At 59.0% G+C, this 24,454-nt stretch overlaps 3 protein-coding genes across 5 annotated transcripts; all 3 read left to right on the plus strand.

Moving 5' to 3' along the window:
* Nucleotides 1–74: 74 nt before the first annotated feature.
* Nucleotides 75–13,815, plus strand: AKT2 (AKT serine/threonine kinase 2). Of its 3 annotated transcripts, XM_088139605.1 has the most exons (14): nucleotides 85–221; nucleotides 4,513–4,626; nucleotides 5,915–6,043; nucleotides 6,448–6,559; nucleotides 6,844–7,000; nucleotides 7,172–7,303; nucleotides 7,809–7,874; nucleotides 8,273–8,341; nucleotides 8,449–8,571; nucleotides 8,695–8,823; nucleotides 9,022–9,236; nucleotides 9,872–9,959; nucleotides 10,093–10,195; nucleotides 10,297–13,815. In XM_088139605.1, the coding sequence occupies exons 2-14, from the start codon at nucleotides 4,581–4,583 to the stop codon at nucleotides 10,374–10,376; spliced, it is 1,449 nt and encodes a 482-aa protein (XP_087995731.1). In that variant the 5' UTR covers nucleotides 85–221; nucleotides 4,513–4,580; the 3' UTR covers nucleotides 10,377–13,815. The 3 variants fall into 3 exon arrangements, with proteins under 3 accessions (XP_087995732.1, XP_087995731.1, XP_007438662.1); XM_088139606.1 differs by lacking the exon at nucleotides 4,513–4,626 and having other exon boundaries at nucleotides 75–221; XM_007438600.4 differs by lacking the exon at nucleotides 85–221 and having other exon boundaries at nucleotides 298–4,626.
* Nucleotides 13,816–14,460: 645 nt separating this feature from the next.
* On the plus strand, nucleotides 14,461–20,023 carry CCNP (cyclin P). The gene is made up of 9 exons (XM_088140196.1): nucleotides 14,461–14,514; nucleotides 15,056–15,127; nucleotides 15,977–16,070; nucleotides 16,270–16,376; nucleotides 16,969–17,067; nucleotides 17,431–17,586; nucleotides 17,797–17,955; nucleotides 18,172–18,350; nucleotides 19,843–20,023. The coding sequence occupies exons 1-9, from the start codon at nucleotides 14,461–14,463 to the stop codon at nucleotides 20,021–20,023; spliced, it is 1,101 nt and encodes a 366-aa protein (XP_087996322.1).
* A 1,204-nt stretch (nucleotides 20,024–21,227) lies between these two features.
* On the plus strand, nucleotides 21,228–23,502 carry TTC9B (tetratricopeptide repeat domain 9B). The gene is made up of 3 exons (XM_088139619.1): nucleotides 21,228–21,597; nucleotides 22,836–23,018; nucleotides 23,288–23,502. The coding sequence occupies exons 1-3, from the start codon at nucleotides 21,228–21,230 to the stop codon at nucleotides 23,368–23,370; spliced, it is 636 nt and encodes a 211-aa protein (XP_087995745.1). The 3' UTR covers nucleotides 23,371–23,502.
* Nucleotides 23,503–24,454: the final 952 nt, after the last annotated feature.

The following is a 24,454-nucleotide window of genomic DNA, read 5'->3' on the forward strand; positions in this document are numbered from 1 at the left end:
TCTTGGGCGCAGGCGCCGGGGGTTCGGTAGCCGCGCCTGCGCAGAGCGGCGAAGGTCGGCTGGCGGCGGAGCTGTTGTCGTTCCTGCTCGCGTATCGGCCGCCCTTCCTGCGTGTGGGCTGGGCGGAGGCGGGGTTTCCGGGCGCGGGCGCCGTCGGGCCTGACGCGACGGCGGCCCTGAGGATGGCCCCGCGGGGACGCCGGTAGCAGCGGCAGCGGCAGGTGAGGGGGCGGAAAGAGCCCGAGGGCGGGGGCGGCACCCGGGCTCCCCGCCGCCTGGCCGACCGTGGCGGCGCCGGACAGCTCCGCGCTGGGGATTGTGGGAGGGAGGCCGAACCATCGGCGCGCGGCCGGGGGGGTGGCGCGGAGCGGACGAGGCCATTCGCGGGGGTGCCGAAGGCTCGGGCGAGGCGCGCCGCCGCCGCCGCTCGTGCTCGGTGCGCTGGCCGCGGCCCGGGGCCCGGAAGGCGCGTCGCGGGCCTCCCGTCTGCCGCGGCCTGAGCGCCGCCCGCGCGCCTGCCCGCGTGGAGTTGCCCGGCGCGCCGCCGCCGCCGCCCTCTTGCTCCGGCCCGGAGAGGTCGCGCGGAAGGCCGCGGCTGCCGGCGGCCTTTTCCCGTTCCGGGCCCGGCTTGGACTCCCGGCGCGGAAGCGGCGGCCCTGGGCCTGAGCCGGCGACCCCGCGGCCTGGGAAGCCCACGGCGGTGCTGAGTGGGGCGGGAAGAGGGGCTCCGGCGGGCCGTCCTTGCGGGCGCGTCGCTGACGGGTTCGCGTCCCGCGCCTCCCCGGGGCTCGCGGCGCGCTCCGGCGGCCGCTTCGGGCCCCTCTCCGCCGCGAAAGGCGCTCGGGGGCGCCCCGGTGCCCTGCCGGAGCTCCTGGGGGGACGGCGGCGGGCGGGACGGCGGGCCTCGCGCAGGCGCCCGTCGCTTCCCTCCGCGACCCCCTCGTGCGGCGGGCTGCGCTGCGCGCGCAGGAGCGTCCGCGTTGCGCCCTCCCGGCCGCTGAGGGTGCGCCAGTGCAGGCGCTTCGGCGAGCCGGCGTCTGCTGGACGCCGCCCCGCCCCGCCCCGCTCCTCCGGCCCCCGGTTGTAGAGGCCGGCGAGCGGGGGTGCGCTGAGGCGCAGAAGGCAGGTCTGGCGCTCGGCCTGCGCGGCGTGAAGCTCCCGCGGTTCGGCGCCCCCCCCCGCGAGAGCAGTCGGGGCTTGCGCGCCCCTCTCGGACCGCGGCAGGAGGCGGGAGGCAGCTCCGCAGCCCGCGCGGTGGGAACGGGGGATGCTCCTCCGCGGGCCTCGCGCAGGAGTCCGAAAGCGACCGGGGCGGGCGAGGCGGCCGCCCGAGCAGCGCTCGCCGCCGGAGAAAGCCGTTGAGACAAGAGCGCGGCTCTCTGCTAAAGGCTGGCTTGGCGGCGGCTCGCAGCAGAGGCCCCCGTCGACGCTGCTGTCGAGCTGCGGAGTCTCTGCCTCTTCGCTGCCTCGCCCCCGGCGACTGCTTTTCTCGGGCCTCTCCCCGTCGTGCGTCCCTTCAGAGGCAATCCGCACCCGCGGCAGCCACGGTAGTAAGGCGACGGCGCTCCTCCTGAGGCTTCCCGAGCACCCTGCTGTTCGTCGGACCCTACGAGGACAGCAGTACTCTAGCTCTTGGCCGCCCACCCGGGTCCCATCTCCAGCTGGGGGAGTCGGAAGATGCGGTTTCCGGGAGAGCCGCGTTTGCGACGTTGACTTGAGCGAAAGCACCCTTCGTCTCTCAGCAGGAACGGTGGGCTTGGAAAGTGGACGTTTGAGCATGGGGCCACGGCCACTTCAAACGTATCACTCCTTCTTGCGGCAGAGAGTTACGCAGATCAGATCGTGCATTTTATTCCGTGGCAGTTTGTTTCTAGGGAGGGGGAGGGCAGCTTTCTCCTGCCTGCCTCCCGCCATATGTGATCGGCGCATCGGAGCACATCACATAGCGCCCTGTCGGTTTTTCCAACTTACTTACGCCAAGAGGTGCTGCGTGAAACCATACCACTTGTCTTAATGCTGGTCCACCGGTCAGTCTGGTCCCTGCCCTCTGCCATTTGAAAGGGTCTTCCGTCCCTTGACTTCTTCTCCTAGACACATTGGAGCCAAGTGTCCTGTTCTGCCTGAGTACTTTGAAGAAAGAGGCTCTTTTGGCTTGATAGGCTGGCTTCGCTTTCTGCTATTTTCCTGGTTTTCACCGGAAGCAAAGCTGACCAGGCTGGGTTGGGCCCGGTAGAAGGGTTCGGCCCTCTTGCCCAAGCCTTTGTGTTCAGAAGCAAAGCATTCTCAAGGAACGAGGCTGCTGATCAATCCCTTTCTGCTCTTTTGTAACGGGCTCCAAAGTGCTGTTGCAGCACCATTGCTGTCCCTGTTGCTCTTGGCCTCTGTAGCAACAACTCGTGCGACAACATCTTTGTGCAAGAGTTTTCCCAACTGGGGCAAGGAGATAAGCTTTCCCTTTTCACCTCCAGCATCCACTGCAAGGAGAAAAGGGCACGGAGTGTAGATTACGGAAAGCAGTTGCTCACTCAAGTGTGCCCTACTCAGATAATAGAGGCCTTGGAATACCGTGTCCCTTTCTGGACACCACCCTTCAAAAAGGATAATAGCGAACAATTTCAGAGGAGGGCTGCCAAGACAGTCAGGAGTCTGGAAACCAAGTTGTATATGGACTGGGTATGTTTCGTGTGCAAAAAAAGGGGAACTATGATGCTTTCCCAGTCTCTGAAGGGTTACAGCACAGAAGAAGGAATGGACTTACTCTTTGTTGTCCCAGAAGGCAGGACCACAACCAAGGGGTTAGAGCTGCAGGAAGGAGAATCAGGCTAGACACCCAGAAGAACTTCCTGACTGTACAAGCTGCTGGCCAGTTGAGCGGGCTGCCACATGAAGTGGTCGGTTTCTCTTTGCTGGTGGCTGTCGCACAGAGACTGGGCACCTGTCTCTCTGAAATGCTATAGCAGATTCTCCACCAAGCAGGCAGTTACGTAAGATGAGCTCTGATGTCTTCTCTGGCTTTGTGACTCAGATCTTATGCCCAGAAGTGGCTTCCTCTGCCTACTGAAGGAGCTGCAACTCCTGTTTGGTCATTTGCAGATGACCTGAATGGTGGCCAGCATTTTTATTAGCACTGCTGCTGACACAATGTCTCCCTGAAATTCTCTGCACTTGGGAGAGATCCTGCTTGTGGGTAGTTCTGGGTGGCATAATCTCATTCCCCGGCTTTTCTTCTTGCAATGTTACTTTATTCAAAGGAGCTTTCTCTCTACCCGTGTAAGACTTGCTCTGGAAGTCCAGTGGAATAAGAATTGCCTTATGGAATTGGACCCAAGCAAAGTGAATCCTTCTGATATTCCCAGCCATAGGCAACCATACGTTCCAGCAAAGCTGCTCTTGGAAGGTCCCGGTATTGACCATGGCAAACGTGGCCGCCTGCTTAGGGCCGCCGTTCTTTGCATAGGTGGAGTTCTGCAAATAGTCCGTTGCTTCAAGCCACATTAAGAAATCCCTACTGGACCGTAGCCTCCCCATTCCCCATCACACTAGCTTTCTCTGCTGGAACAGTAAGCGTAGGGGTGGGTGGCTCTCTACTCCCCCCTCGCTCATTTCTGAGGTGGTACAGACCCAGGAGGGGTGTCTGACAGCCATGTGCTAAACGTATGTCAGCTGTGCCTGTTCTTGGGGTACACCGCAGGATCATTGGGTATGCGGGATTGAATGGCGTTGGGCACGTGGGGACAGAGGAGCAGACGTTTAGGCAGCGGCAAGGCAACTGAAGCCTCCCTGGTTGCAGTGTGGAGCATTCCCCAGTGAACAGGCCCCCTCCTGCTTCCCAGTCTGGTCCTGTCTTTCATCTCTCACTGCCCTCTTAAACCCCTCTGGCACCTGGGATTAATCTTTCTGTAGCTGGCTGGAATCTGAGCATGTGCAGTTCCTTCAAACGCTCCCCTCTTCGCCCATTCCCTTGCTTCTGATGTCAGGCAAGCTTAGGGGCATATAAGGAAATTGAAAACAGAAGGGTAAAGGTGGGGGTGGGAGCAGAAGCACAGGATCTGTTCTCCCAACCCTGTGATACAGAAGGTAGTCCAAGCCATCCTCCCCTCTTGGTTGGTGGGGCAGCCATTGAATGCTTGCACCCCTAGGCCTGGAGCGAGCTCGGTCGTCCTGGCCTCCCCTGCCGGTTGCAATCACACATGACCTGGTTGCCTGACCTTGGCTCCATGAGGCGACTGTCTCTGACTGGGGAAGTCCAGGGGATCCAGTAGAACCTCTGTTGCCTTAAATTGGTTCCTTTTTGCTATGGATCTTGGCCACTGGCCAGTGCAGGTGAGGGATCCAGGCTCCAGAGGGAACTGGGCTGGTGTCGATTCTGGCTCGGTGGCGAATCTCTCAACGTTCAGAAGCCAGGTTTACTCTGCAGCACTGGAGGCAGCGAGGGCCAGGAGTAGGTGGCAGGGTGGCCACAGATGGTTCTTCCAACTCTCAGGATGGCAACCGTTCCCTTCTCTCCTGCAGGTCGCCAGGCCACCTTTGGTCCACCTGGCAGGCAGTAATCCCTCTCCGTGCCCCGTGGCGGCAGCAACATGAGTGAGGTGTCGGTCATTAAGGAGGGATGGCTGCACAAGCGAGGTGAGCAGTGCCCCCGCCTGCCCTGTTGGAGGGCCCGAGCTGCCAGCGGGGCTTGCCTCTGAATGGATTCTGTGCAGAGAGAGCAGGGCCTGCGCTGCCCGGAACCTTCAGCCGGCGCAGAGGGGAGCAGGCTGCGGGCTCTCTTCACCCTCGGGATCCCGATGGCTTTTGCTGCATGCTGGCTGGGGCCACTGCCCCTCCCTAACCTTGAGGCCCTGAGCATCCTGTTGGGGGTGCCCATCTGTGGAGCACCCTTCCCAGGGAGAGGCGACCGGTCCCTGGGTTGTGTTTTTTTTAGCCCCAAGGGAGAAAGCCCAACGGTCATTTCCAGGCTTTGAAGAAAGGCTTGTGGTGCTTTTACATCTTTCTACTGTTCGTTTTTGCGCTTGTAGCTGGTTGCATCATCTGCTCCGTTTGTTCTGTATTCTGTGTTCTTGAGTGCTCGTCTACGCCATTTAGGAAGTGCTGGCTGTAGGGCAACCCCAAATAAAGAAATGGAATTATGACAAGAGTTATGAGTCTTGGCATGAGCTCTTTGTCCCCTGGCAGGTCCCTGTCCCTCTCCCCTTCCCCTGAGCTGCTTCCTCTTGCCCCATCCTTGGGTTGGAGCACCAACAGATTCCTCTTTTTGCCTTTTGGTCCCCTGCAGTTCCTGGATGTGCTGCCTCGGCCTGGCTGGGCGGGGGGTGGTGAGCTCAGCTGTGCGGAGCCGAGGCCTGCCTTTGCCAAGGGACGGGAGAAGCAGCTCCCCAAAAGACCTTGGCTCTGGGCTGACTTGTGCTTGCCAGAGCCAAAGAGGGTTCTGGCTCCGGAACAGCGTGAGGCAGTTGGCAGAGAAGGCCACTCAGGCTGCCGGGGAATGGGGTCCCTGCCACGCTGAGAGAAGATTGTTTTACAAGCAGATGAAGCAGAAGCCTCAGCTAGTTGCTTGACCTGGTCAGGAGTTGCATCTGGCAAGGTAACATACAAGGCGCTCTTCTGCCCTCCTTGCTCTCAAAGTGGCAAAACCTGTTCCAACGTTTAGGCAAAGTGGGAGCTTTCAGGGGCACCAGGTCGTGTATAGAGATGGATGGATGGATGGATGGATGGATGGATGGATGGATGGATGGATGGATGGATGGATGGATGGATGGATGAATGGATGAATGGATGAATGGATGAATGGATGAATGGGGTAATGGTTACATGTCTGGCTATGTTGTTCAGTCACTGAAAGCAGAGCAGGAGGGTGGCTGGGCCACGTGGTAGCTTGCATGTTCATCTGGATAACACCAGACCTGCTTTCCAGGGGAATACATCAAAACCTGGAGACCCAGGTATTTCCTCCTCAAAAGCGATGGCTCTTTCATTGGATACAAGGAGAAGCCTGAAGCAGCAGATCACAGCACACCTCCTTTGAACAACTTCTCTGTGGCAGGTTTGTTACCCAGATTAGCTCGGAAAAGGTTGGGTGAGGGTGTGGTGCTCTCCTGGGTCTCCACGCAGGCTGGCATACGATTCCTGATGTGACTCCTGTTCTCCTTGTGGTTTGGATGGATTGTTCCCACCTCGCCGAGGGAAGTTGCATGTGTGAGCAATGGGCACCCTGGGATTGCCCTCACTTTCTCTTCGCCTTTCTCCATCTCGAACGCCAGGGAGGTTGTTATCCTGGAGAAGGAGCTGCTCTGGCTGAGTCCGCGTGGATCTTGGCCCGTGGAAACAACCCAGGGCCTGGAATGTTGTCTTAAGGCACGGGTCACAAGGGCCGAGTGGGCTGCTGGGGAGGGTTCTCTGGGGGAAACTGCGCACAAGACTCCTTTCCTCTTTCTCCTGCCTCCCTAGAATGCCAGCTGATGAAAGCAGAGCGGCCTCGTCCCAACACTTTTATCATCCGCTGCTTGCAGTGGACAACGGTCATTGAACGGACGTTCCACGTGGACTCCCCGGAGGAAAGGTGAGTGTGCTGCCTCAAGGCCTTGCTTCAACTGCTGTGAGCGGGTGCTGTTTCAGAGGCCGGCTGCGGGAATGGAGAAGTGTTTCCGCATCAAGATAGCAACCTCTTGGCCGCTGTCAGTGTTCAGGCACCAGACATACACAAGGGAGCTTTCTGTCTTGGACTGACACGTAACTGTATCTCAGCTGCCTCCTTGTAACTCAGCCTGTGGACTGCCACGCTGCCTTTCTCTGCAGGCATCAGAACGGCCTAGTGCTCCTTGATCACGCTTGTGTCTTCCCCAGGGAAGAGTGGATCCAGGCCATTCAGATGGTGGCCAACAGCTTAAAGAACCAGGAGCCAGAAGAGGAGGACAGGATGGACTACAAATGTGGCTCCCCCAGTGACAGCACAGGGGCTGAGGAAATGGAAGTGGCTGTGACCAAGTCCAGGACCAAGGCGGTAAGGAGGGAAGCCGCAGTGTGAGTACGATGGCCACTCGTCTCGGCTAGTTTTGGTGAGGCTATCTAATTATGGCTGTGGGCTTGTAATGGCTAATTTTATCTCAAAGGCTTGATCAGTCGGGGGATGAGCTTGGTCAGCACACTCTTTCTCTCTGCCTTTTATCACCAGACCATGAGTGACTTCGACTACCTGAAGCTCCTTGGAAAGGGTACTTTTGGGAAGGTCATCCTTGTACGGGAAAAGGCCACAGGCCGTTACTATGCCATGAAGATTCTGCGCAAGAAGGTCATAATTGCCAAGGTGGGTGGAAGCTCAGGGCCTGTGGAACAGAACATGAAGAATGGGGAGACCGCTTGCCCAGGTCGACATCAGGTGATAAGTTCTTCCTCAGAAAGCCTCGTTGGGGAAGAACTGGGTTTCTCCCTTTGCTTGCAAAGCTGAGATTTTCTGTGGCCCTGCTGGAGAGAGAAAGGAGGGCGCTGCTTGCCACTGCTTCTTGGACAGTTTGATTCTGGGGCTTCTGGGAACCCCCTTTTCTCAGCCGCCCATTTCTTCCAAGGGGAGAGTGGATCCAAAGGAGCAGAAGTTAACCATTTGGCCAAGAATTGCTGCCTGTTTCAGCTGTGGGTGGATACGGGCATGCTCCCTTACTCCCCCCAGGCTGTTCCTCTTCGCAGCCCCCATTTAGTGTTGAGGTTTCCGCCTTTTACTAAGCCTAGAGAGCCAGGCTGAAGGGGAGGTGAATAACAGCTCAGATGCCGCGAGAATTGCGCGTTTGGGTAAGAGCACTGTTCTCTCTTTCAAGGATGAAGTGGCTCACACCGTCACGGAGAGCCGAGTGCTGCAGAACACAAGGCACCCCTTTCTCACGGTATGCGCCTTAATCCAGGGAATACTTCCCTGCTGGCCAGAGCAGGTTCGGGCTTTGCTCCTGGGGGCCGAGCAGAGAGGGTGGGCCCAGAGCCCATAAACGTCTGCGGCCAGTCCTCCACGAGCCCAGACTGTCATCCTGCTCGGTTCCGTGCTACTGCTGCTTCCGCTGTAATGCCCCTTGGCTTCACAGGAGTGAGCATCTCTGAGGTGGCGGCCTGGTAGTATGACAACTGCTCCTTTATCGAATAGCCACCAGGCGGTACTGGAAGGCAGAATACAGAATAGCAATAAGACCGTGCTTATAGGCCTGGTTTTAATTTTCCTCAGAGTGCAGGGCCATGGGTGGGCGGGAGAGTTGCTCTTTCTGAGGGGAAGCTCTGTTCCCCGCCTTTCTAGGCCCTGAAATACGCGTTCCAGACCAACGACCGCCTCTGTTTCGTCATGGAATATGCCAACGGAGGGGAGGTAAGCGTCTGCCAGGAGGAGTCCCGACTCGTGGCGGAAGCAGGAGTGGGCTTTGGGCCTTGCGTCCCTGCTCGGCTGCTTTTCCCTGACTCCACCTTCCCTTTCAGCTGTTTTTCCACCTCTCGAGAGAGCGCGTCTTCACCGAGGAGCGTGCCCGTTTCTACGGGGCTGAGATCGTCTCTGCCCTGGAGTATCTCCACTCTCGGGATGTTGTTTACCGTGACATCAAGGTAAACCTGCGTGTGCGGAGCACGGCGCTGCCTCGCCCTGCTGGCGCTCTTCCCGAAGGGTCTGAACGGGTGGCCCGTGGGTCAGTTCTGCAGGGGGCTCCTCTCTGCCCTTGTGCGTTGTAGCTGGAGAATCTCATGCTGGATAAAGATGGACACATCAAAATCACAGACTTTGGTCTGTGCAAGGAAGGGATCACCGATGGCGCCACCATGAAGACCTTCTGTGGGACACCGGAATACCTGGCCCCAGAGGTAGGGAATGCGGGGGCTGGGGCCAGAGCAAACGTGTTGGGTGGCAGGTTTCACAGGACGTGGGCAGACCTGGCTTTCCGCTGCTGCCAGGGCGGAGCTGGCCTGGGCTGCCAGTAACAGTCTGTTCGTGGCTGTTCCACAGACGCACCTGCTCCCAGATGCTACATGTCTCACCTCGTCTTCCTGCCCCCCCCACAGGTGCTGGAGGACAATGATTACGGGCGGGCCGTGGACTGGTGGGGCCTAGGCGTGGTCATGTATGAGATGATGTGTGGGCGCCTCCCCTTCTACAGTCAGGACCACGAGCGTCTCTTTGAGTTGATCCTCATGGAGGAGATCCGCTTCCCGCGCACGCTCAGTCCTGAAGCCAAGGCCCTGTTGGCTGGTCTGCTCAAGAAGGACCCCAAGCAGAGGTGAGCCGGGTAGGACCCTCTGGAAGGAGCCTGCCAGCTCCGTGGGAGTTCTCAGCTGTAGTTCCTGCTTGGAGGAAGAGACCCTGGCCTTATGCCTTCGGTTGCTGGGGGGCACGGCCCCTTCTGCCCAGGAAGCGGAGCATGTGGGGTTGAGCTGCCGAAGCCGTGGGTCTCTTCGTTGGGCTGCTAGACATGTTGGAGAGCAGTTGTTGTCAGGAACGGGATCCGGTGGTCCCTTGGCCAGATTCAAAGGCTAAGCCATAGTTTTCATGAAAATGTATTGAATAAATTACAGTTGGTTTCTTTGCTTTAGAGTTTGAAATAAACGCCGAGTGTGTAGTTCTGTACAAACGTGCATATAAGGTGAGCACGTTTCTCTCAGTAGGATGTACAGTGAGGAGGTGTTGCAGTCCAGCTATGTGGAGGGAAGAGCTGGCGCTCCCACCCTGGGGCTCCATGGAAGTCACCCTCCCTCTCTTGCCTTAAGGCCCCGGTTGTCCCTCGAACAGGCAGCAGTGGACATTTGCCCTCTCCTGTTGAATCGTAGGTCTCACAACACGCAGACACGAGTATGCACCCACGCATGCATAAACCAGTCTTTCCCCCAGATGATAACCAAACCTTTTATTTCCCAGGCTGGGGGGTGGCCCCAACGATGCCAAGGAGGTGATGGAGCACCGGTTCTTTGCTGCCATTAACTGGCAAGATGTGGTTCAGAAGAAGGTAGGGCGCGGCAGTTGTTCTGGCCCACGTGTGGCTTAGTGTGGGCAGCAGCCTTCTGAGCTCCCGGATCAGGGTGGGGGGGCTGCAGGTGAGACCCCATGGTGTGAACTAAGCAGGCTTCTTCTCCCACCAGCTCATCCCCCCTTTCAAGCCCCAGGTGACATCTGAAATCGATACTCGGTACTTTGATGACGAGTTCACAGCACAGTCCATCACCATTACTCCACCGGACCGATGTGAGTAGGGGGCCTTACATCTCCACTTGCGGGGGGGGGGATTTAGTTTCTTGGTTTTGGCTTCACTGGGAAGCTACAGGCCTTGCTGTTCTTGTCCCCAGATGACAGCGTGGACCCCCTGGAGGCAGACCAGAGGACCCACTTCCCTCAGTTCTCCTACTCCGCAAGCATACGGGAATAGCGTTGCAGCGCTCCTGTGGTGCACCTGCAAGAGAGGCGGTGGGGCTGGCCAGACCCAGAGCTCAGGGTGGGGGGGACCACCCCATCTGGCTGATCCCAGGCTTCCCAGCTTCTGGGGGCCAAGTGGACAACCCTGGGCCTGCCACCCTCAGCCCTGGCAGTCAGGCAGCAGAGGCAGTCTTGCCACAGCCAGGTGGCTGCCTGGACCAGCGGAGTCACTCTGTGCCCTTGTCTCCCCGCCCTGCCCCCAAGCCATCCTTTACATCCCTGCCTCCAGGCCCCGGCTGAGTTTCATGTGGGAATTGCTTTGGTTTGTTCTGATAGCTTCACAGGGCTGTGCCCCTGCCGCGGGGCTGTTAGGGAGAGGACCGTGCAGGGCCCTGGCATGTATGCAGTCAGGTGAAGAAGGGGGAGCATCTCTTGCTGTCTCCTGTGTGGGGTGCCACCCTGGGAACAGGAACCTGCAGTGCGAAGGGCTCTTAGCACTGTGGCTTGCAAGGCTGTGTTAAGAGGAGAGCAGAGCCCCCAAAGCCCGCCCCCCCTCACCACCAAGATTTGTTTCTGTGGGATAGTCGCCGGCAGGCTGGGGCTCCAGTGCCTACTGGGGGGCATAGCTAGGCAGCTGGGATCTCCTTTACATTTTGGTGCAGCAGACGAAAGGGCTTCCCCAGCCCCCTCTGGGTGCTGCTGCTATCAGGATCCTTGAGGTGCCCTCCAAATAACAGAGGGAGGAGCTTGCCCCCGTGCCCACTTAGGAGCAGTGGCCTTTCTGAGTCTCCTTCCTGCTAGATGCCAACAGCCTGAGGGAGCCCCAAGGCAGCTGCACCTTCCTGCCCCGTGGTAGTCTGCAAGTGCTGCTTCTGAGGCCCAGGAACGGACCTCGCTGGATGGTGGAGTAAACGTTTGCCTGCCCTGAGTTGTGGAATAAGGAGGGATCAGGCCCAGCTCCCCCGCCCATTTGTCCCTCCGCCAGCCTCTGGAACGGGGCTGGCAGAGCGCTGTCCTTCTGATAAACCTGTGGGTCGCTGACTCCCCGGCCCAGGGCTTGGGATGTCCCGCAGTGCCTCCACCCTTTTTTCGGCCCAAATAGCTTGCTTGTTCCCAAGCCTCCACCCTCCCATGGCCCAAATAGCTTGCTTGTTCCCAAGCAGCCCTGCTGCTCCCACCTCTGACCCTGGGGGTAGGGCAGGCCCCAACCCTCCTGCAGCTGGGGGGCTGTGGAAGAGCCCCGTGTCTTCCACGCCTTTGCTGGCGGGGCGCGTTTCCCAGCCGCTCAGAGTTCCAGGCCTGCGGCATTTAGCGCTGGGGAGTCTCCCCACCCACCTGTAATGCAGGCCCCGCGTTTTCCTCCACCTCACCTTCCCAGTTCCACACCGGAGTGTGTGCTTCCCCTTTCTCTTCCAGGTCCTGCAAGGAGGAAGCTGCCTTGTTCCCTGGTCCTCCAGGATAACTCTGAAATAATTCCCAAGGGAGTTTATTCTAGGAAACGGTAGGACGATAGCTGACCTGCCCAGTTTGCGCCCCATCCAGGATGGAGTTGCTCCTCAGATGCTCACCCCCTCTGAAGAAAGGCATGGTCTGCGCTTGCCACAGGCAGAGCTGGGGGGCCAAAGGGGAGGCTGGCCTAGAGCTCTTCTGCTGCTTCCTTTCCCTCCTGGGGAGGTCCTTGAAGTTAGACCCAGGATAGACCAGGCCCTGGTACTGGAATCCAAGGCTGGCGTCGCCCTGCCAGTCCTGTTTGGCTTGACCCATAGCCCCTTGCAGAGGCCAGAGCTGCAGCTCACTGTCCAGGGAAGGAGCAGGCAAGGCCCTGGAGGCTGGAGCCAGTCTCCTGCGTGTGGCCTCACGGCTTCTCCCAGGGCACCCCTGGATCTGCAGTCTGTGGAGTTGCCTTCCCTGGCCCAGAAGCCGCTCAGCTGAGTTGCCGCAAAGGGCCTGGAAGCAGCCCACCTGGATGCCAGTCTTGCTAAAAGGCAGGAGGTCGTTGGCCCTCTGGCAAGCGTGCTCAGAACTTTCCTGCGGCTGGCTAATAGTCCCATAATGCGAAGAGTGGCAGGTCTTCAGTGAGCGGGGCTGCCCCAGGCCACCATCACTAACACCCCGAGCCTTGTCCGTGTTTCTGGCAGGCCGGAGCAGCGGCAAGGAGCCCCTGGGGCAGGGCGTGGCCAGCAGTCCCTCCTGCCTACCTGGGTACTCTCTTGGGCAGGTACCCAGAGGACTTACCCTAGTGGGCGGAGGAGGGGGCAAGTGACTTCAGGCTCGCCTTTGCCCTGCTCCCCTCCTGGCAGTTTTTATGACTTCAGCAGACCTGGGGATCCCATGTCCTGCGGTTAGGGTCTGCCTGTGCCCAGGGACCTCTGCCGATCACACGATCACTCTGGGCTCCACAGAGTGTCTTCTTTCTGCAAAATTGGGGGGGGGGCGTGAATTTGGCTCCAAACATCCATCTCGGCACCGGCTCGCTTCATGCGTCTCAACTCTTATAGGCAGCCTGTAGCAGTTGCACTATTCCACTATTGTGAGGGGCCGAGCAGACCCCCCCCCACTGATGTGATCTGAAAGCCACTGTGTTTGTGGCCCCTTGAAGACTACAAGTCAGGTGAAGAAGATTGAGATTCCCCAAGGTTTATGCAATGTCACGTGTCCTTTAAGGTGCTACAGACTCTTGCTGGCACGGTTCCCGCCCTCATTCCTGTCCGTGGGCCCGTTGCACACGCCTTAGCCCTGCAGCCTCTTGAGGAGGGCTCCAGCTCAAATTCGTCTGCTTTGGGCCTCTCCTGGCTGCGAAGCCAGCGGGCCGCGTAGTCTGCCTGAGAGCTCTTGAACGGGCTGCAGAACAGTGACAAGGGAGCCCAGCTGCGGTCTGGACCCTCCGCGTGGCCTTCGTTCAGCACACCTGAAGTGCCGGCAGCCCCAGAGCCACCTCTAGGCTGCTCTGCCTGCCCAGAAGCATTCGGCTCAGGAGGCACGTTGAACTGGGATTACAGCTTATTGTGCAGGAACTCTTGTGCCCTGGACTGTGCAGGGCTGAACTGGGGGGGGGGGTCTGGGTGGGAACTTGCACTCTGTTACACGCAGCACAACGCTTGGGGATGGGGGAAGGATAGTTTTTCACAATTGCTGTAGTTCTAGTTCACATTTACTAATTTAATGTTGCCCCTTTTAGTTTCAGCCTGAGGTGTCCACCCTGTTGCAGTATTCCCCCCCCCCCCCGTTCTCTTCCCATTGCTGGAAACCAACAGCATTTCTGGCCTTTCGCAGACAGGGCTTGCTCAAGATCCTGAGTTCAGTTTGTAAAATAAAGTTTGCCAGAGTGTTTTTGTAAATGTGGCTGATAAGCACAAAAACTGGAAAGGCTTTTTTTTTTTTGTAAACCATGGAATTGCCTTCCTCTACCCTCAGATTTGTACGGTACAAGCAATAAAAGATTTTATTTCTTGGTTATGTGGTGGTCTTCATTTTTTTTTTTTAATTAAAACACCTTACAATTTTAAAACCTCATCCAAGCTCTTCTCAGTTGTGGCTTACATCTGTCTGCACACCCAGTCCCAGGTGGCGGTGCTGCTTTGAGGAAGGCCGGCTGCCCCACTCGCAAGGATCCAGGGCATTTCAGGAAAGCCTGCTCTCTCCGTCAGCCTCCTCCGGATCTCTTGGGATTTAAGCCCCACCGCCCTTAAATTGTGGGTCGCTCGCTCGCTTTAGGGCTGCTCAGCAGCCCCCCAGCCGCCAATGGAGTGGCACCGAAACAACCCCCCACAGGACTACCCGGATCCACCATCCCCTCGCCAGCCAGAGGCCTTGGCGCAGCAGGCAGCCGCTCCCATCATCCCCCCCTCTTCGGGAATTGGCATCCCATGGAAGTGGCCTCTAGGTGTTGGTTTCCCCCTTGATTTCCCCAATTGCTTTCGTTAGATCTTGCGATGCTTCAGAACCATCAAAAGGGTCCCTCCCCTCAGGAAGCGGCCCATCCCCTCTCATTTGGCTAATGAGCCCTGATTAGGCAGCCTGGGCATTGGATGGGACTTCTCTGGCGCTCCAGCCGAGCAGAGCCAGGCTCCCTTCCAACTTGGTCCTGGGTGGAGGCCATGGCACACCATGAAAAGGGGCCCTGGGCGCTGCTGCGGAGAGGCGTTCTCTCGGTAGGAGTCCTGCCTGCGGAGCAGGTTATAGGCAACGTAGGCACCCCAAGTGGCCCTGGGGTGTTGGGGAACGGGCCGCGGAGGGGGCCGTTGAAGAAATTCTGTTCTCGTCCTCTTCCTAAGGGAGGGCCCGTGGCTGTTATTTTTCCCCAAAGGTGTAAGGTACTCGTTCTGCAGGAGTGTTTGTGGCCTGGACCATCGCTTACCTCTTCAAACGGGCCTGAGCGCCTCTTTGGAAACTTTTGCCTGAGCTGCAGAGTCCTCTCCAGCTAAACTGTTTGGGTTGCTCAAAGGGGAGGAGGAGGAGGGACCCAGAGCCCATCCCCAGTCGCTTGGGAGCGCAGTCCTTTCCCCCAGCCACCTCCGGAGCCTACCTAGGAGATGCTCTTCGAATGCCTGCACTCTCTGTGCCATTTGATGGGTTTTCCTAGTGAAACGGGGCTGGTGAGGTGGAGCAGAGGTGCATCCAAAGGAAGGGAGCTTGACAGGGGTTGTGTGTTCCTTTAATACCCCCCCTTCCACTAACGCTGCTCAGTTTCAGGTGGATGAGAAAAGGGAGCCTTTGAAAAGCAAGAACAATGAAGGGTGGAGCAGCGAAAAAGGATCTGGGAAGGTGGGTTCTGGCCCTGTTGTGGACAGCTGTGGGCTTGGCGCCTGTGGCTTGTGGCGGGAGGAAAGGGGCGGGGCCCCCGCAGCCTGAGGCCACGCCTTCAGATCTGGAAATTACTTTGGTGTTAGCACGAATCAGTCCTATAGCATCACACTAACAGCAGACCTGGGTGGGGTAAGCAACCCGGGGTGGGGCTGCAGGAGGGCCACTGGCAGGAACCCAGCTGGTCAAGGGAGAGAACATGGCAAGCCATGTCTTTACATGCCCCTCTCCTGCGTGGGACCACTTGTCACTGCTCCCAGAGGCAAATGCTCTGTTCTGCACGTGGTAAAAGGCATATTTCGGCTACTTTGCACCTGAGCTGCGGAGGCATTATAGGAATAAAATCCCCAAATCCTGCCTTCTCTCCTTGGAAACTTTAAGCTGCCAGGTTGTCAGGGGCGTTGGGTGAAATACGAGCAACAAAGAGTTCCACCCGTGGGAGGAATAGCTCGAGGGGCCTCTGTGAGGCAGGGCCCCGAATGAATCCAATAGATCGGGTGTACCGCTTCCCTTTCCTTCCTCAGGAGGCACAGCGGCTTGGCAAGGGGGGCTCAGGGGACCAAGCGGGTCAGGGTTGGGCTGGAGGCAGAGTCCTGCCCTTGGGCAGCACTAGGCCCATGGGCCAAGGGGACGGTCGGGGAGAGGGTGCCTGAGCCTTTGAGCAGCAGGTCTGTGGGCAAAGAGGGAGGGGCTGCCTGGGCTTTCCGGGTAGCTCTCCCCACCCCATCCCTGAGACCTTGGAGGGGGGGGTGTCGGCTTTCCCTCCTGCTCCTGGCAGTGCTCTGCCTGCCAGTTCCTCTCCTCTTCCAGAAAAAAGGCCTGGAATGCTATGAAAAAGAGGCTGAGAAGCAGGGGGTGGTCTGCCCCCAGGTCCTGGCTGAAACTCCTTTGCCGAGGGAGCGAGGTGAGGTGCTGATGACCCCAAAGGGCTTGGGAGGGCAGCGATGGGGAGCCCTGAGAGATTCATCCTTGCGGGGCGGGGGGAATAATCTGACATGTGCATCAGGCTCCGTGGCAGGTCTGGAATCGCATCAACCAGGGGACGAAGCGGAGTGCCCCTGCTGATCCCTCGGGCTAATCCGTCTCCTCTCCTCTGTCCCCAGTTGTTCCAGCGTCGCTCTCCCTGGCAGAGGAGCTGTCCCAAGCGATGCTGCGCATGGACATGGCCCTGGAAAGGGAGTACGCCTTTGACATCTTCAGCAGCTTGATGGTGAGCGGGAGCCAGTCTCTGCCTGGGTGCCAGTCGTGCTGGGCACCCAGAGTCGTCTGCTAGGGAGCAGGGCAAGTTCCAAGAGAGCCAACTTGCCTCCTCCACCACAGGAACCCCGATTAAAGCATCCCCGGTGCGGGGCGGTCCTCTGGAATGGAGGGAGACTGTTACCAGCCGGTCTTGGTAACTGTAAGTCAGAGACGGGGCCATCTCGGCTTGATCCAGCTTCCAGGGTCCCTCTGGGTCTGCCTGGCCCAGGAGGTCTAAATCTCCCTCATTTGGTGGCTGCCAGATAGCTAGAACCTGTTAAGCTGCCCTGAGTGCTTGGTATGCAACCTGGCCAGAGAGCCCAGGGCTGCCAAGGGAGCAGCACAGCACAGCGCAGCGCAGCACAGTGCAGAGAGAAGGGAGATGTTGCTTCCTCCCCGTCAGTTCCGTTCCAGGGAATGTTCCCTAGTCCACCTGCTCCCCCCAGCCTGCCCGACTGGCACTCTGTGCCAGGTGACGGTCTTGCCCAACCCCTGGGCCCCTGCAGAGGGGCACTGGGAAAGGACGTTGCAGGGACCACTCGGCAGCTCCTGTTTTTTCACAGCAGAAACAGCCATCGTATGCATTCCAGGGCTTTGACCTGCCACGGTCTGTAACGGTGGAGATGCGAGCCCTTCTTGTTGACTGGCTGGTGCAAGTGCACGTAAGTGCCTGGCTTTGAATGAGAGGGGAAGGGCAGTGGGACGGGGGTCCCTGGCAGCCATTCTGGGGGTCTGGAAGGACACAGGTGGTCTCAAGGGTCTCCTGGCATTGAAGCCTCACTATCTGGGGGCTCCATAGAAGAGACAGAGGTTGGCACTGGCTGTCCAGCAAACAGAGGCAGATCAGTAACTGCTCTGGCCAAACCTTACCTTCCTGCACACGATCCAAAGCCACTTCAACAGAACTTGCCCCACGTTGCTCCTTCCTGGCCTGATACGTTGGATCCAGAACCACGGGGTGTCACCCTTACACGCCTCTGTTTTGCTGCTGGTGATCCTGCCCCCTTGCCTCCTTTCCCTCCCAGGAGTATCTGAGTCTAGCAGACGAGACCCTCTACCTGGCAGTCTACCTCATGAACGCCTATATGAAGGCTGGCCGGGTCAGGATCCCTCACCTGCAGCTCCTCAGCGTCACCTGCCTCTTTCTGGCCTGCAAACTGGAAGAACATACTTGTCCAGAGGTGGGAGAGCGAAGCCTGATTTGGGAAATGTCCACTGGCCTTCCAGAGACCCGGGGCAGCTGAAGCGACTGACTCTGGTTTGGTCCAGCAGCCCTTCTTGGGTTCTTGGCCTCTTGGGCAGGAAGGGGGGGGATCTGTGCCTCTCCGGGAGTGGCCACGCATCGTGCGGTCTGGCAGCAAGGCACAAGCACGCTCCCTTGTCTCCTGCAGCCAGCCCAGTTGTGCTTCCTGATGGAGGACTCGTGCAGCCGAAAGGATCTTCTGCGGATGGAACGCAAAGTCCTGGCCCGGCTCAGGTTTGAGCTGCACTACGCCAACCCCATCCACCTGTTCCACCTCCTGGCAGAAGCGGCCCATTGCACCTTGGAGGTGAAAGTCCCAAGCAGGCCAGCTGGGCCCTGGACCACCCGCAGGGTCACCGGTTGCTGTTCCCCGGTGGTACCAGGGTCAAGGGTGCCCTGGCACCGCGGGAGGCCAGGAGAAAGAGGCAGGACCCCTGCAGGCCCTGGAGGGCCCCGTCCCGGTGATTTACTCCTGGGGAGGCAGCAGGTATTGTTTTTCACCACCTTTCCACTGCTTTTTCAGGTCCAGTTCTTGGCCCTCTATTTCATGGAAGTGTCTTTGATGGAGGTGGACTGCCTGCGTTTTGAGCCTGCCCAGCTGTGCTTTGCTGCTTTGTCTCTGGCACAGCTGCTGTTGTGTGAAGCCAAAATCAAAGACATGGATGTTCTTCAGGAATGTTTTCCAAAGTTCCACGTGTACAGGTAGGAGCAAGTGTGGGCATGTGCCACAAGGGACAGATGTGATGCACTGAGAAATAGTGGTGGTGCAAATAATTTGGGGTGCAAATAATTTGTCTCTCCCTTAATTCCTAGCTTTGTAAAGCAAAGCCTCTGATGTGAGGCTGTATTTTCCCCCATAGGCCAGGAGGCATGGAAAATCCACACGTGGCTGTTACTTTAATTCGTGGATGGCACAAGAAGGTTCATGCCCCTTGTGATTCCCTGCATTTCCTGGTTACCATCTGTGCAGCTTCAGGCCATTTAGGACTCTAGATTTAGGAATCTGGAGATCAGTGGCAGCCCCGCAAGACCGGGTCATGGCTTTCCCCCCAACTGCAGGGATCGGGGCATTGTAAGAGCAACAGGCTATGGGTGGGCTCGGTAAGTGGGGGAGGCGGGTCTGGGGTTGGTATCATCCTGAGGTGACCAGTGAATTAACAAGAGAAATGCAGGAGTACCTGCCACATTTCTAACTGATTACATGAAACCTGTTTCTGTTGGGCGGGCGGGCAGGCAGGCATCACACTGGTAGTCTTATTACCGCAGTGATTTGGCACGGAGCAGGGTCTCCTCCTACTCGCAGGGGGCGACTTGCCATCTCCCAACAACAACTGATTTCTGCTGCGGCAGTTACCCGACCCGGCCACCACTCTTTTCTTTGGGAGAAAGCTTAATCTACTGTATCTGTCTGACGAAGACTCCTACACAGGGGGGGTCAGGACTCCTGCACAAGTAAAGGGAAGAGAAGATGGGGACCTCCAATTGTTTGGAAAGGAAACTTTCTCTATTAGTCTCTGTTAGATCGCCAAGAAAGTAATCATTATGGTATGTTTTGGGTGAGCAAAACATGTTCTCCAGAGAGCAGCATTTCCCAACTGCTGTACCTCTACTTCTCTACCACATTTTTCTCAGCCACTTGAACCCCACCTGCCCGCTTTCACACTCTTGGAGACACCGTTGTAATTTTTTTCAAGAATGGGATTCATGGTGAAGGCAAACTAAGCCCACAACTGCTTCCAGAGCTTAATTTTGGAGGTGTCTGCGAAGGCTGCCAATGCCCCACTCTGCTTGCTGCTTAGTCAGAGGCTGTCCTGGGTGGGATGTCAGTCAGCTGGAAGGCCAGATCAGCTGCACTCTCTGCCTCCACTGCAACTCTTTGTGTGGCCTTGGCTACCAAAGCCCCCTCGCCACGTGGTCCCAGAAGGAGCAGCTGCAGGGCTATGGTGGCTGAGCATGACCTGGGGCTTCCTACCTTTCCTCTGGCTCAAATGGTGCCTCAGTTGGGAAGCGCTTGAGCGGGCAGTGCCCACAGGCCCAGGCCCTTGGGCCCGCACCATAGCACCACTGATAACATTTGGCTTGCAATATGGGGGGAACTGCATCCTTTTTGTGCCTGGCTGAGGAAGCTGGAGGCCAGCAGCTGGGGGGACCCCTCAATTTTGACTGGCCCCCAACCGCTCCTCTCTCCTCACAGGGAGGCTGAGCTGTCTGCTGTCTTCCCGTACATGGCCAAGGCAGTTTTGCAGGGGGCCAACTCCACCCTTCGTGCCATCTTCCTGAAATACTCTAGGCCACAGAAGCTTTGTGCCAGCACCAACCCTGCCATTGCTGCCTCTAAGTTCCTGAGCCACTGCCTGGGGAATCCCACCTTGTGAAGGAGGACTGCCACGGGTGATATTTGAACAGCCCCTTCCCACTGTGTGGGAATGGTGTGCGCAGGAAGCCAAGCATCGTCCCACGGTCCAAACACGTGGGAGATGGGTGTGGCATTGACTCTATGCTGGGGAGGGCAGTGGTGCCCCTTCCCTCTTTTTCTTTCTTCAAGATACATCTTCATACAAAAAGCTCTCCCGCCTCATCCTGGTCTGTCTGTCTGTCTGTCTCAACCCTCTCCCTTGTGTCTTGAGACGTGGGCTGAGCAGGTGCAAGGGCAATTCCCCCCCCCCCCCTCCGAATGACTGAAGCAAAAAAGAGACTGTAAGCAAAGGGACCTCGTATGTCTAATAAAGTGTTTTATTCTTTCCAGAACACTCCTCTTGGGGCATTTTCTCATTCCAGCAAGACCTGTAGCTTTGCTTGGGCCTGGGGTTCTGTCAGCAGAAGAACAGGGTGCCTCTCCCTCACATGGAGTTGGGAAGACCCAAGTTACAGTGCAGGGGTGGGGGGAGGCAGGCTTCATGGCTCAGCCCCCAGGAGCTTCTCCCAGAAGGAAGCTTCTGCTTGAAGCCGGGGTGGGTGGGGGTAGGAGCTGCTGCTGCGGCTAGAGGCTGACCATGCTGGGGGGGATCCAAGGCTTTTAACTCTCCTCTTCCAATGACATTACAACCCATTCCAACGTCAGTTTAATCAGTTCACACGTAGCAATAAGCCATCAGTTACTAACTGTGGCGTTGCGAACACACCGCCATTGATTGCCTCCTTACAATGCCTTTAAACCAAAGGCAAGCAAACTCAGACCAGCACGTGGTCTGACCCCGCAGCTCCCTCCTGGCACCACTTTCCTAACTAGTGGAACGCACTCGCTTGGAGACCGGCTTGGAAATCGCTGGAGACGCGGACGCTCTGCAGAGTTGTATCGAGCCCCTTGGTGAGGAACAGCGTCAGCTGGGGCGGCCGTCCTCCCGCTGGAGCGCTGCCTGGAGCCGCCCCTCCCGCTTTGGTCCCGAGCCATGCGAGGTCAGGCTGCCGGTGCTGATGCGGGAGGAGTCTCCCACAATGCACTGGTGCGCTGTCCGTGGTGCTGAAGAGGCGCTCGTGGCTCTCCCGCGTCCCTCCCTCTACGCACAGCTGCGCTCCCGGCTCGCCGACCGGCGGAAGCAGGCGTTGGCTAGGCATGGGCTTTGGCCTCTGAAGGCGGGGATGGAAGATCGCAGCCCGTACAAGAAGAGCTGCCCGGAGGCCGGCGGGGCCGCCCTGGCGCTGGGGGCGGGCGGCGGGGGCTGCCGGGCCCACCGCGCAGCGGCCGAGCTGGAGGCCAAGCTCCAGCGGGCGGTGGAATTCAAGGCGGAGGGGCACCGCTGCTACAAGCAGAAGAAGCTCCGCGAAGCCATCGGCAAGTACCACCGAGCCTTGCTGCAGCTTAAGGGCCTGGAGCCGCCAGCTGCTGAGGAGGCGGCGGAGGCGGCGGCTGCCGCAAAGGGCAGCTCGCTGGTCGCCTGGCATCGCCTGTCCGCCGAGCAGCGGGAGCAGGCGGACAGCACCGAGATCGAGTGCTACGACAGCCTGACTGGTAAGAGCCCGCCCCTGCCGCGGAGGTGGGAGGGAGGAGGAAGCCGCGTAGTCCTGGCCCCGTGCTGGGTGCAGAAGGACCCGGCCCCTCCCGCCCAACTGGAGGGAGCGCCTTCAGCGCAGGGGGCTGCTCCGAGCACTGCCGCCTGCGAAGCCCGGGCTTTTCCAGAGGCCGACGGCAACCGTGCAAAGCTTGAAAAGGTGCCACCATTCTTAATGTTGTCATTCAGACACTGAGTATCAATTAAAAACGTTTTTTTCCTGTAGTTTCTTCCCCTTAATGTCATCACATATGCCTTTCAATGGAGTCACGCTGCTCACTGTACCTTTAAAACTCCCCTGTAAGGCAGCCAGGCTGAGAGAGCACAGTTGCCCCAAAGACACCCAGGGAGCTTCACAGCCAAGGGACACGTTCTGTGCCTTGCTTGGCCCGACCCTCTGACCACTACACCCCAAAGTGCTTTGCGGGGGCTCACGTCCCTTGATGATTTGGGTGATTCCGGCCAATATGTATAAAATGGCACGGGATGTCTGGTGCAGCAAACTGGCCATCGGCAAGACAAGTGCTTGCTTTGAGAGAAGGGCACAGAACGGAGTGGCTTCTCCTTCACCCTCACCTCCTGGGCAGCTGGCATCTTCACAAAGTCTCTTCGAGGGGCCCTGTTGCTTAAGTGCGGTTTTGCCATGGCAGGCCCTTTTAGAAAGGAAACAGGTGGCTAGATTTTGCACTCCTTATTGCATTCTTGGTGTGCAGTATGGCAGCTGTGGTGGTCATTCCAGGTGGGTTTTGTAGCCTGAAATTAACTTCAACAACTTTTGTGGTTTTGTCTCATGGAAGAAAAAGAAAAAGAAAAAGAGCTTGGTATTAGGAGAGGAGGAGGAAGAAGAAATAGACCCATCCCAGCTTAAGGGGGGAACCCAAAATAGTTGGTCTTGGAAAAAGCAGAGAGCCATACAGCAGCCTCGTTGGTTAGCAGAATGGTACAGGGGCGGGGGGCGTTATCTTGTCTCTAGAAGGGAAGCATATGATCTCCTCCTATTCGCTGCAATCTGAGGTACAAATTGGCTCCGGGCCAGATCAAGCGAAGTGTGCTCCCCCCAACTGCCCCTGACATCTCCCTGGCGGTTCAGTCGATGCCAGGGCCCACTGCTGGTGAAGGCAGGGAAGAAGAGCTTGGCAACAGGGCTGGGGGGTCTAAGGGCCCTCTGCCAATCCGTCGCCTCGGCGCCTTTCCGCAGCCTGCCTCCTGCAGTCGGAGCTGGTGAACTACGAGCGAGTCCGGGAATACTGTCTCAAGGTGCTTGCCAAGGAGAAGGGCAACTTCAAAGCCATGTACCGCGCGGGCATCGCCTTCTACCACCTGGGAGACTGTGACAAGGCCCTGCTCTACCTGAAGGAGGCCAAGTGCCGCGAGCCCACAGGTGGGTGCTTGGGCGGGCCAGGCCCCGGGCTCCGGTCTGGGCAGAGTAGGCCTTGCTCCGGGCTAGCTACCGCGACGGCCCTCGGGGGCCCTTGCACGGGAGCCAGCGCCGCTCTGGTCTGGCCAGGTCCGCGCAAGAAGCCGGTGGGCAGCCACGCGCCTTGTCAGAGGCGGGAGGGGGAGGAGGGCGCCCCCCCACAGCGAAACGGCCGCAGCCGGTCGAGCGGCGGTCGCCCCGCCCCGCTCACGGGCCCCTTTCCACCTCGGCAGACACCAACGTCCTCCGCTACATCCAGCTGACCGAGATGAAGATCAGCCGCTGCCACCAGCGCGACAAGGAGGTGACTGCGTAGGGCGCACCTGCCCCGCCCGCCGCTCCGCTCCGCTCCTCGCCTCGCCTCGCCTCGCCTCGCCTCGCCGCGCCCCTCCGTCGCGCAGAGGCCGAGCCCGAGCCTGCCGGTCGCCGGGCCGGGCCGGGCCGGGCCGGGCCGCGACCGAAGCCTCCGCTGCGCTCCGCGATCGGGAGAATCCACGGTGCCCGAGCGCGCCCGGCCCGGCGACGCTCTCCAGAGACAGCTTGGCCCAGACCGGCCCCCGGGCTGCGGGGCGGGAGAATGTAGCTTTTTGCCAAACAGCTCCGGGGCGCTGAGTCCTTTCTTGGGGCGGGGGAGCGCACGGAGGCGGCGGGCCGGGCAAAGCAGGAGACGGGTCAGGCCTCGAGGGAACGGGGTCAGGGGTGGCGCGGGGCCTTTGGGGGGGGGCATAAAGTGCAGCCAGAGGGGTCTGGGGCTATAGCCGTAAGTGGGCAGAACCGAGGAGAATTCGTGAATGCCGAGCCTCCTTCTCTCGGCCAGGCGGAGTAGCCACCGAGCTCCACGCTGCCTTGCGTGGTTTCTGGTCGGAGGACTTCCCTGAGGGCTCTCGGGGCCTCCCACCCCCTCTCCCCCACACGCAGCGGCAGGGTCCTCCGGTGAAATCGCTCTTGGCCCTTGCGCCAGGCGCCCCACCTTTTCCCGGGCTCTCTCACTCCCCGGTGAGGTTCGGGGCATCCGTAGGACTTTGTCAGCGGGGCGGGTTCCTCCCCTTGGCCTTGCCCGGCCCGTCCGCCTGGGCACGGAAGTGGGTCCTCCGCTGGGAGAAGACGAGGCCTGACCAGCCTGGGAGGGAAACGTCGGAGGAGCAGGAGGCAGCAGAGAGGACGGAACGGGGAGAAACCCCTCTCCTCCTTCACCAGCTGCTTCTGGTCGGTTGAGGCCCAGGAGGCAGGCTGTTTTCTGGGATCTGACCGGGCTCTAGGTTCCTCCTCCCAGCCGCTGCCCTGTCCTTGAGTCGGAAGGAAAGAACCCTGCGCGCAGCGCACGGTGGAGCGCGCCTCGGCTCGGCAACAGGCCTGGAGACCTACAACGTGCGGTGGCTCCAGGGCAGTGTTGGAGAAGT

The sequence above is a fragment of the Python bivittatus genome, unplaced genomic scaffold, assembly GCF_059951505.1.
Source record: "Python bivittatus isolate LINGU-HERP-01145 unplaced genomic scaffold, Pbiv_v1 ctg000310_np1212, whole genome shotgun sequence".
NCBI lineage: Eukaryota > Metazoa > Chordata > Lepidosauria > Squamata > Pythonidae > Python > Python bivittatus.